The 12907-nt window shown below is 40.1% G+C and overlaps 1 protein-coding gene across 1 annotated transcript in view; it reads right to left on the reverse strand.

Moving 5' to 3' along the window:
• LOC127423435 (metalloprotease TIKI1-like) overlaps positions 1-12907 on the reverse strand; it is an 82723-nt gene that overhangs the window by 67628 nt on the left and 2188 nt on the right. The window contains exon 2 of the mRNA XM_051667731.1: positions 11554-12114. Coding sequence (XP_051523691.1) covers positions 11554-12114 — 561 coding nt within the window. The remainder of the gene's footprint in view (positions 1-11553; positions 12115-12907) is intronic.

The raw sequence follows: 12907 nt of genomic DNA on the forward strand, positions 1-12907 counted from the left end.
TATTAAACTTCAGTGTGGAGTGGAGTGGGCTCTTTTGGGCCAGTAAGCAACCATCCAGAAAACCAAGCAACCACCTAGCAATGCCCTATCAACCAACCAGAATGCCCTAGAAACAATCTAGCAACGGCCTAACAGACAAACAAAACAACCCTGCAACCATCAAGCAACACCTTTGCAACCAACCAGAACACCCCCAACACCTTAGTGACCAACCAGAACAAACCTGCAAAAAACTAGCAATACCCCAGCAACCAACCAGAACACCCTCACAACACCCTAGTAACCAACCAGAACAAACCTGCAACAATCAAGCAATACCCCAGCAACCAACCAGAACACCCTCGTAACCATCTCGTAATGCCGTAGCAACCAACCAGAACACCCTCGCAACTGTCAAGCAACACCTTAGCAACCAACCAGAACACCCTTGCAACAATCTAGCAATGACCCAGCAACCAACCAGAAAACAACAGAAACATCTAGCAACACCCTAGCAAACCAACCAGAACACCCTCACAACACCCTAGCGACCAACCAGAACAACCCCACAACCATCTAGCAACACCCTAGCAACCAGCCAGAACACTCTCGCAATCATCTAGCAACACCCTAGCAAACCAACCAGAACACCCTCACAACACCCTAGCGACCAACCAGAACAACCCCACAGCCATCTAGCAACACCCTAGCAACCAGCCAGAACAACCCTGCAACCATCTAGCAACACCCTAGCAACCAGCCAGAACACTCTCGCAATCATCTAGCAACACCCTAGCAAACCAACCAGAACACCCTCACAACACCCTAGCAACCAACCAGAACAACCCCACAACCATCTAGCAATCAATCAGAACACCGTTGCAACCATGTAGCAACACCCTAGCAACAAACCAGACCATCCTAGCAACACCCTAGCAACCAACCAGAACATCCTCAAAACTATTGCAACCCTTGTTTTATCATTTTCCAAAGTATTTGATTTTGGTTTGACAGCTTTATTTATTTACTTACTTGAATTTTCTCCCATTTTCTCTCTGATTTGTCATGCCCAATTCCCAATGCGCTCTAAGTCCTCGTGGTGGCGTAGTGACTCGCCTCAATTCGGGTGACGGAGAACGAATTTGAGTTGTCTCCGCTTCTGAGACAGTCAATCCGCGCATCTTATCACGTGACTTGTTGAGCACGTTACCACGGAGACATAGCGCGTGTGGAGGCTACAAGCTATTCTCCGCGGCATCCACGCATAACTCACCACACGCCCCACCGAAAGCGAGAACCACATTCTAGCGAGGAGGTTAACACAACGTGACTCTACCCAACCTAGCAACCGGGCCAATTGGTTTCTTAGGAAGCCTGACTGGAGTCACTCAGCACGCCCTGGATTCGAACTTGTGACTCCAGGTGTGGTAGTCAGCGTCTTTTACTTGCAGAGATACCCAGGCCCCCTTGGTTTGACAGCTTTATTAATCCCCGTGGGGAAATTAATTTGCCAGTTCAACTCATACATGTACAAACAATATAGACATTGCATTCACAGATATCAACAAATAAAAAAAAGCCATAAAATGCCGATTGAGACATGATTATCAGCTGAAGGTGCTATAGATCTATACTATTTCTGCAAGTGTTCACTGAAAAATCTGATCGCTGCTGGGACAAAAGACCTTCAAAGTCGTTCAGTAGAACACTGAGGCATCACTAGTCACTCACTAAATGAGTTTCTAAGTCCATTAAAAACAGTGTGTAATGGATGACCTTCAAAATACAAAACCATTTTTAATTTAGCCCTTGTTCTCTAGTGACCTCAAGTGAGTCTGGGGTAAGTCACTGAGCCAGCCTTCCTAATCATCTTATTGATCCTGTTTTTATCATCCGCAGTGATGCTGCCACCCAACAGAGCACACCATAGAAGAGGACACTAGCTAAGATTCCCTGATAAAAAACATGAAGAAGCTTCTTGCTAATATCAAAGAATCTAAGCTTCCTCAAGAAGAATAGTCTTGATTGCGCCTTCTTGAATACAACCTCACTGTTCTTTTTCCAGTTTAATTTACTGTCCAGATAGATGCCAAGATATTTGTAAGACTGGACGATCTCTATCTGCTGACCCTTAATTATCACTGGGAAGACCTCTTCTTTCTTTCTTCTAAAATCAATAATTAACTCTTTGGTCTTCCCAACATTCAATTTTTAAAAATGTCCAACACACCAGCTGACAAATAATTCAACCTCTCTTTTGTATGCCAGGTCATTGCTTTGATTAAGTAGACCCACTAGTGCAGTATCATCCGAAAACTTTTGGATTTGACAAGACACCTGACTATGCCTATAATCGGCAGTGTAGAGTGTAAACTGGAAAGGGGATTAAACCGTGCCCTGTGGGGCTCCTGTTTTAGTTAAGGTCATGTCGGACAGTTTATTATCAAGCCTGACAAACCGAGATAAACTCAAACACTCACAAATGTTGTGAATCGATGAGAAAAGAGAGAGGTCGAGATAAGAGATAATCTAGGACCCAAGCAACAATTGTGTTGTGAAGTTTAAAATTCAGTCATTTATTAGCTAAAAGATGTGGTTGAATTGTATTAAAAAGCACTTGAAAAATCAAAAACCATAATCCTAACAGAGCTGGCTGTTGTTTCCAGGTGGCTGTAAATGCTGTGAAGCATAAGTAGTGCAACGTCTACTCCCACACCTTCCTGTATGTGAATAGCAAGAGGTTTTGAAAAGACTGATACTTTGTCTACTCAGATGACCAAGGATAATCCTCTCAAAATATTTCATTATGTGTGACGTCAGGGCTATGGGTCTAAGATTATTAAGACTACTACTCACATTAGTTTTTTTAGGAATTGGAACAAGACAAGATGTTTTCCACATTACTGGAATTTTTGATGAGGACAGAGACAAAGAAAAAAATCGAATGAAGGACTGAGCACAACTGATCAGCACAGATATTCAGGGTGCATGGATGGACACCATCAGGACCTGCTGCCTTGTTAGCCTTAAGGCACCTTAACTGCTGTCGAACATCATCAACATTAATAACAATAGCTGGGCTACAGTCCTCAGGACTACTCTGTGCAAGAGATGCGAGGATGCTCTCGTGAGAAGCAGAAAAGTCAAATTCATCCAACCTTGCAAAGAACTGGTTTACCTCATTTACATTTATCCCAGAACTGAGGAAACTGGGATTTCTGGTCCCATAACCAGTAATTGATTTCATGCCATTCCAAAGACCCCTTATGTTACAACTGGACATCTGTCCTTCAATCCTTTCCTTATATTTATGCTTAACCTGCTTTCATTGCTTTCAGCTTCTTTTGAGGAATTTTAATCTTTATCGCAACCAAAGATGCAGTTTTTCCTATTAATAGTAGCTAATAATAAACCGAGGTCCCCTTGTCACCCACGGTTTATTACTAGGAAAACTTTTATTCATTTACAGGGAATGACAGACTCGACACAGTAATTAATATAACAGGTGACTTTGTCAGAGATACTGTCCAGATCATCGTCATCATCTAAAAACACAGTCCAGTCTGTGCAATCAAAGCACCCTCTTAACTTTTCACAAGCATTCACCGACCACACACGCACAGTCTTGGACATAAACGGCTGCTTCCGAGCCATGGGAAAATATCTGGATGTCAGAGATATCAAATTATGATCCGATTGCCCAAGAGGGGGAAGCAACTTGTTGAGTAACAAAACTCTCCTTAATGTTTGTATAGAACTGATCGATAGTTTTATCACCCCTCGTAGGACATGACACCATTTGTTTAAATGAGGGTAGGATGGCTGGAGAGAGCAGTGGTTAAAATCTCATTAATAATAACCAACGCGGCTGGAGAGAAGTGTTGCAAGTCATGGGTGACTCTTGAAATTGTCTCTGTGGCCAGCTTCCCATTACCCGATGGAGGAATATAGACCACTTGTACAATCACATGAGATAACTCTCTGGGCAAATAGTAAGGTCGGCAACTTACCGCGAGCATCTCAATGTTCGGGTCACACATCTTTTTCACAGTGACATGACGAGGATGACACCACCGATCATTCACATAAAGGCAGACACCTCCACCCTGTTTTTTGCCACTCCTCACTGGGTCTCTATCCATCCTGTGTAGTGAAAAACCTTCCATTTTCACATGGGACTCTGGTATCCTGTCCAACAGCCAAGTCTCCGCAAAACACAGTAGGCTGATCTGTCGGTATAGGCGATCATATCGCAAGTAAGCTGTCAGTTCATCCACTTTATTAACCAAGGATAGGACATTCCCCATGGTATCTGAGGGTAGCACAGGTTTGAACCTTTGCTGACTGTTCCTGACCCAGACCCCTCTTCTGCTGCCTCACTTTCTAGTCTTGAGCTTGATTTTCAACAAGTCAACATCAAGATCCAATCCGCCTGATGCAAAAGGCCATAGCTGCAGTAGCTCCTGCCAACTATAGGTGATGAAAGGTGGGCCTGGTTCATTCCCAGCTTGTAGGCCTAGTGTTTGAGCGGCTCTCCAAACAATTAATACCCAAAGCCACAGAAGGCAAACCAAAGTGCAATTACTAAATGCCGCCATAATCACGTCATCAAAGTTCAATCATGAATCAAAAGTCATTAAAAAGTATTAAAAACACATAAAAAACGTGAATCGCAGATGCACAGGTGGCAGAGTCGCCAACATGGGGGCGACACCTCTTGTGATTTTCTCGTGTATGCGGTAATGGAGAGGTTTTTGAAAGGAAAGCATTTATGAATGTATCCGTTTCTGTTGGAGGAAAATTCCTTTCCAGTGTGGATGAGGGTCATAAACAGCTAAATCTAATGTGTGGATGTGGCCTTAGACTTTGATAAAGTCTGACTTGTATAACATCTGATAGTTACTGAAAAATGATACACAGAACCTGAGAAAAATAAATAATTTCCTACTTAATCTCAGATAATAAATCTGAGCAGGTAGAAATTCCCCGTTGCCTTTCTCTGGATGAACTTAAAACAATCCAGTGCGTCTAATTCCCAATAAACGTTTAAGAGTGAGTCTGTGAGAGTGGAAATAAATTAGAAACAGCTGTTATTGAAGACTGCAATGTGAGATGAGTTTCCAGCGAGTTGAAATACAGTCAGTGACAGAAACTGTAAAGAAACCTACAGATTTTCATGAGGAGAACACTGCTGCCGTTTACTGTAGCTCTAGAGTACATCAGAGTCGTTCTTGTAATGACATTTATTACAACATTAAACACTATTTCACACATCTGAACACCTTCAGCAGCACTTCATCTGCACATAACGCCAAACACACAACTCCATTTACTACAGTAACTTCAGGGCTAAAAATCCAGAATACTGAGACTATGGCATGAATGAGTTTGTGGAAGCTTCAGAAATGACACAGACAGTTTTCTTGATGGAAACGCTGGTCAGTGGTATGTACTATGATTATGTGCTGGTTCTGAAATATTTTCCATGCTAGGAATCCCACAACTTCAGCTTATGCTGACAAAAAACAGTTTCTTATCAAACTAATGCAACTTTCATATTCCTTACATTACAAGAGAAGACATAACTAATTGAACTCTAAATTTAAAAGGACTTTAAGAGCCCTGGAAAACAATTAAACAAGATTTTACTGGGGGGAAAACTATCTCTGGTGGTACATATATATATATATATATATATGCCGTATTCATTTGAAATCCAGCAGTATGCAAAAGAATATGTCACCTTAATCACAATGCTTCCACATAATATTTTGACCGTTTAACAGGAAAGCACTGGTTTAGCACTAGCGTTTGCTCTGTAAACACTTTATATTAGAGTTAGAACGATATATCAGTTTTACCGATTAATCTGTGCCGAAAGCTGCTTTTTGGAACTATTGGTTATCGGTAAAAATCTATGCAGATAGCTGTCGATAGTTTCGTTTTTTTCCTCCATGTTCCTCTGAAAATTAAGTTTTTTAATTGAAGTGAGGGCATGCAAAGAAAAATGCGGCTATATAGAAATAAATATCCCTCGTCAGCACATACATTGATTCTCCAATTTCATATTGTGAATAATAATAATAATATATAGGCTATAAAACGGTTAATATGGTAAATATTAAATATAGAGCATTGTAACGGAGCCAAGTCTACATCATTTCAAAATAAAAGTCCCCTGTTATGCGTCCTATCGTCTTTTTTCTGATTATTATTGGGATTTTGGTTGAAAAATAAACTACATTTGGGTTTGCATTTGCATTCAAAAACTATCGGCCGATTAATCGGTTAACCGCCTTTTCCACCACCTAAATTATCGTATCGGCAAAATCCACTATCAGGCGACCTCTACTTTTATACAGAGTTTTATTTTGTGTGAAATTAGACAAATGAATTCATCCTAACTCCACCCTTCACACTGAACTTTTTCAGAAACAAATTTTGAAGACATCACAAAAATATTGATAAATGTGTTCTGGATGCTGGTTCACCAGCGAGAGACCAGCACTAACCAGCCTGGAAGTTCATGGTCTTTTCAGCAGGGATATACTGTAGGACATGTCAAGTCATTTTTATTTGTATAGTGCTTTTCACAACACACATCATTTCAAAGCAAGTTAGGGTTAGGTTACAGAAATTACATTTGTTTTGAAAGTTTACATTAAGTTCAGAAACAGTCTTCAGATTTCATTTCGGTGCCTCAACACAAAATGCCTCAACGCGGTCTGAAATATACAATTATAGTTCATATCGTCCTTCTATGAACTCCAAGAGCCTCAACACAAACCCCTGCCAGAAACCCAGTGTGGCACTGAAATGCTGCCCGTCTTCCTCTCTCTTCACTCATCGATTCACAACGTTTGTGAGTGTGTGAGAGTTTATTAAAGAAGGTCAACCGTTCACCGCTGGAAAATGGAACGACTTCAAATGTGTTTCAGCGGCACTGACAACTGCAGCATTACGGGCTCGTTCAGTCGAGTGTAAAGGTTTGTTTGGTTTGATCGCTTCACATAACTTCATATATGAAACGTCTCTTGAACTGGACCAAAACACAGAGGGTTGTGTGGTAGGCGATCCAAATCTGCCAGTTAAGGGGCACCATCTGTACAAACGTCATTTGTCATTATTAGGCATGTTTCTTTTTAAATCCTGTGATTTGGCTCAAAGATTGTTTTCTCAAAGGTTTGAAGTGATGTTGAATACCACAAAGTGGTAAACATTAAAAAAATACCACTGGAATCCGAAGCTGAGGCGTGCGTGATAAGCACCAGAAGTTATTAAAGGATTTGGCTGGTTATTGCAAGTCCTGATTTTGTACAAGTAGGACGGTCCCATCACGACTAAATTTGGCTAGTATCCTATCCGAATCTAAACCTCAGATACAGGTGATGAGGACAGTGAAGTAACTTTAAGTTTGAACACTAGTAGAACAGAAATGATGCATTCATCTTTAAGAATCTAAATAGACTTTGATTACAATCTGGTGCTTAGAAATAAAAAAACTGATTGAAGAAGGATGGCAAAATGAACCTTGACAACAATCTGAACAATAAAAGTCCAAATTCTCTTCTTCACCAGCGTTCAGATGTTCTAGCAGAGCATGTAGAACCAGACAAAACGCTCTCAGCCCGTTTTACACATGAGTGAAGATGTTTGGAAACGAGTGCAAATAGAAAATGATGATGCTGCATTCTGAGTGTTTAACGCTCGACCGCTGACGCTCAACTCAACTAATGAACCCGTGCAGGCATCGCATTCCTGTCAGAAATGAACACAGACGGAAGCATCCATCATCTCTGCAGGCCACTCCTCTTACTGACGGGAAACAGACGAAACTATTCACACAAACTTTTAGTGTTGAGGTGCTATCTGGCCTTCAGAATGTCCCGATCAAGATCAACCTGACTTAACAGATCCCAAATCAGGTATTCCAATCTGAGCAACTCAGGAATGTGCTATCATTCCAGAGCTGTGTGTGATGATGTCGTATTTGATAAGCCAATCAGAGGTCAGATACACCGTGAGGTCTGCAGCAGAAGCCAATCGCCTCTGATCACACATGAAAGCCTGGACTCGTTAAAGCTCATCTGTAGATGCAGCAATTTATTTCAGGGATTGAAGAGCTTAACACAGTCAAAGAAACAGGGTGATGTTCAAGCTCAATTAATGCACATTATCCTGGTCATCACAATTTGAAGTGGGGCTACACAATTAATGGAATAAATGACCGTATTTTTTAAAGCGGCATATCAAATGAAACTAGAGACTCTCCTCTTTACAACCAAACAGGTTTCAGTTAAACAACTTAAAGAGATTTCTTACCAGAGGCACTTTTGTTGGTGGTGTTGTGTCACGTGAATCAGTGCACCTGAAGTTTAACCCTTAAATGACAGTCTAGAGTCTTGTGAACAGTATTCAGTCGGTTTAAATTAATTTTAATTATGCATTACATATAGCGAAGCCAAAATACAACATCAACACATGTGGACAAGGTTAATATTACAATATCAAAGGAAATTACAGACGATTATGTTTTGTTTTTTCATAATTGTGCAGCCCTCATTTAAAGTGCAATTTCGTTCGCTGTTCTGGTATAAAGTTTCGTACAGAAGGCCAAACATAAGCTTCACGATGTTTAGTGAATGTATTATGATGTCTGCAGAAATGACACGTATTAACATGATTTTAGTGTGAAAAAAACACTTACTAACCTTTTCTGTGTAAAGTTATATAACATGTTTCATTGCCATGACGTCGTAACACCGTAAAACCTGTACGTGATTTTATCACACTGAAATCATGTAGAACAGAGAATTTAACACACATATTGTTTATGTCTTGTGTCTATACTTTTGAAACAGTGAGTATTTTAATGTTTACGCTTTGGACCCATTCACTTCCATTGTAAGTGTAAGTGATTTTGTGGTAATCAACATCAGGTTACAAATGCTGTCGATTGAGCTTAACTTGTATTGAACCCAGAATATTCCTTTAAATTATTTGTCCAATCGGATTACTTTTAAGCTATCAATATTAGTGTAGTATTCTCAGCTCCACTTAACATATTTTACTATATTTAAACCAATTCTACAGAATTCCACAAATGTGAAGTCATCTGCAGGTAGCACTTACGCTTTGGCTTTTGAGCATTAGGTGAAATTGCCACGAGTAATCCCTTTAGTTCTGTACCAGCATTAGCACATATTCCAGCAGTCGCTGCATCATTACACTTTGAAGGACTCGTGTAATTGCAGGGGTCTAAAAGGCCGACACCCGTCTTGCTTCAACAAGGGGGTTTTGAGTCAAATTCAGACGCAAACCATCTGTTTTAATAACACAAGACACTCCAAAAGCAGACTGTTTGTTCAGCTGACGAAACTCGCAGCTCCTGTTCGCTACATAGATCTCTTCAAGAGGGTTTTATGTGATTTTCCTCTAAACTCTTTCTGTGATCAGACATTCACTCGTTTATCTCTGAAGACTCCTGCCACAGATGTTTAGTGCACTAAATCAAGACGTCTTCATGTGGCATTATGACGCCACAATACATCAATCACAATCACAAACACAGTGTCTTAAAACTGTTGCTTATTTTAATCTTCTTTCTCTTCAGGATATATCAGCCCTGTTCGACGCATGCTCACGTTTTCTCCCACACAAAACCACAAACACTAACACAGTGAGCTAACAAAACACAACACAATAAAGCGATAAAGCTATATCTACCACTTATAACAGAGTTTATGTCCTAACCAGCCTCAATAATAACAAGCGACGAGCATCAGAACATTTCGTCGATTGCTTCATTTCTTTCTGTGGCTTCACACTGGGTAGCTCCGCCCACAGTGAAATCTCATTGGTCAAAAGTCCTGCTCCACAGGAAATGTTTTGAAGAGCTCAGTTGTCTTCTCTTGTGTTTACGTATTTAGGTGTTTCTTAAACGTCGGGCACTATCATGACCCTGGGGTTGATTTTTATTCAAACAAACAGATGATATGGAGATATCATTAAAACTAAATCGGACACTTTTTACAAGGTCTTGAAAGTCAAATGTCTTATCTAGAGATTTAACTGTTTTAGTCTTCAGAGCCAGACTTACAATATTAAACTATGAAACACCATTAGAAAAATACAAATTATTACGTTTAAAACTATGATCATCTAAACAGAGAGTGAAATAAACAGAAAGCATTTCAATATTGTGTGAAATTTATTTCTATAAAAAATCATGACTGTCCCACAGTTGTGATGTCACTTCCATCACACCAAACAATTTTTCCCCTAATAAAGTTTTGTTCTAAAGTTATTGTACTTGTTAATCAAGTGGACAAAAGTGTCAGTGAACAGCATGAAATATGAGACAAAGAATTATCAAGGGGAATATCGTTAAAAGATACAAAAAACAAATCAATGCGAAACATTGTATCTCAAAAGGAATACAATGTGGCCCCCTATGCACTACTTAAAGCCCAATGTGGCCCCTTTACCAAAATAGTTGCCCACCCCTGACCTAAATGGCAAGTCATATATCAAATGAAAGCTCTCATTCTCAGGAATGTGACTGTATAGTTTATTTTATTGCACTAATACCACAGTTCAAAAGATTTTCAAAAGAATCACAAAGTGAAATATGATTTCTGTAAATCATCAATTACAAATGTCTCTTTTATGCTCAAATAACTGTAGCTGTGAGCCCCAAATAGCCAAAAATGTATATCTGCTTTTACCTTAGGAAGTTTTCTAAAAACGAGCCATTTTGTACCTGTCTGTGAGCTTGTTTATGTGAATAATCCAATATTATATCTTAGATATCCAGAACAAAATATGCCATCCAGAAGGAAAAGCACTCAAAACAAATCATCAGAAAAATGTTTTTGACTATTGATGATAAAATGTTATATATCAAAGGGGATGATCTTATCTTTCTAATGACACTTAGATTGATCTTCTAGTCCACTCAGAGGCCGAGATATTCAGTGAAATAATGAGGGTGGTGCTTGAACTGAAAATTAGACTGAATGTCTATGGACGAGCACATCTGTGAGGGATAAAATGTGTTAGAGCGCCACCTACATTTCAGATCTGTATATTGTGAAGGAATGTGATAGAGAAGTGCTGCTGCCATCTAGTGGAATAAAGTGAGACCTTTCAAAGTGAAGTAGAGTGAACAGAACCAGAATTACATGCTTACAAAGTTAGGACTTTCTGTTTATCATAAGATTATAAGCACATACAATATTACTTATGACTAATTGGTCTTTTTTTTTATTTGGGGGGATTTCTGAAACAAAAAAAAAGAGACACATTTTTTGCAATTAGTCCACAGTATGTGTGAATGGTGAGCTTTTAAATTTGAGTGTGAAAAATTGTGCGCGGCAGCCCAAAAATGCACCAGACTTTAAGGGGTTAAATGTGTTAATATTGTCTGTGATTGTGCTGTGTTGCATTGTCATTTTAAGGCAATTGATCGGTAAAAAAACTACCTGTCACTGGAAACTTGTCATGTAGCAATGGGTTAGGACAGATGTACAGGCCAACACACACACACACACACACACACACACACACACTGACCTGAGAGAAATTGAGTCCGTTCAGGGGGTGGCACTGCTCCTCAACCCTCTCCACGGCTCCCGTCTTCTTCTTCATCCGCTCCGCTTCCTGTGCGAGATACAGATCCAACACGGGAACACCACGAGTCTTTATATCGGCCTCTGTCAAAGAGTTCACCATTAGCATCACCCACACCGGACGCTTGCGCTCCCAGTTTCCCACTATAGCGTTGAACAGGTAGTCTGCGTACAAGCCCTTGCCCCGCTGATCCGGGGTCATCCACGAGGGCATCATGAGTTTGACATACTCCAGGTGTCTCTTGAGCCGCCAGTAGATGTCTTTGGGCAGCACGTCCTGTAGATTCTCACCCTGCGGCAGAAGCTGACAGCTCGTCAATGCGGAGATGGTGTACGGGTCAGTCAGGTCCAACTCAAAGTACACAATGTTACTCTCCTGAAAGGCCTTTTTGGAGTTCTCAGGGATATAGTCCCACACGCGTGTGTAGGGAACATGAATCGTGCCATAGAAATAAGCGGGTGGGTCTCGCTTTATAGTCCACAGGAACGAGTTGAGCTCACTTTGCTGTCAGAGAAAAAGACAGAGAGAGCTTTATCAACAGCAGAAATGCATAAAATTAGTGGTTGACCAATATGAATTTATTGATGCCCAATATTTAGAGAGTCACTTAATAGCCAAAGGCTGATATTTACACTCACCGGCCACTTTATTAGGTACACCTGTACATCTACTTATTCATGCGATATCTAATCAGCCAATTGTGTGGTAGCAGTGTAATGTATAAAATCATGCATACACGGGTCAGGAGCTTCAGTTACCAGCCTACTGTTGATGTTAACATTAACTGAAGCTCCTGACCCGTATCTGCATGATTTTATATATTACACTGCTAACACACGATTGGCTGATTAGATATCGCATGAATAAGTAGATGTACAGGTGTACCTAATAAAGTGGCCGGTGAGTGTACATAATACTAGAGGTCGACCGATAGTGGATTTTGCCAATACTGATAACTAAGGTGGTGGAAAGGCCGATAACCGATTAATCGGCTGATAGATTTTCACATTGATTTATAGAATTTATGCTGTATAAAAAATGATTATTCTTTCTTTATCATGGCGGACAAAGACAAAGAGTCCAAAATGAATCCCCGATTCAGTTTTTAGTCCAACCAAAATCCCAATAATAACCAGAAAAAAATAAGATTTGGTACAAACGCATGACTTTTAAGTATACTTTAAGGGACTCTTATTTTGAAATGACTAAATGATGAAATAACTGTTGGCAACTATCGACAGATATTTGCCAGTAGCCAATAGTTCCACACAGCAACTACTGGCACCAATTAATTGGT

The sequence above is a fragment of the Myxocyprinus asiaticus genome, chromosome 3 (genome assembly GCF_019703515.2).
Source record: "Myxocyprinus asiaticus isolate MX2 ecotype Aquarium Trade chromosome 3, UBuf_Myxa_2, whole genome shotgun sequence".
Taxonomy (NCBI): Eukaryota; Metazoa; Chordata; class Actinopteri; order Cypriniformes; family Catostomidae; genus Myxocyprinus; species Myxocyprinus asiaticus.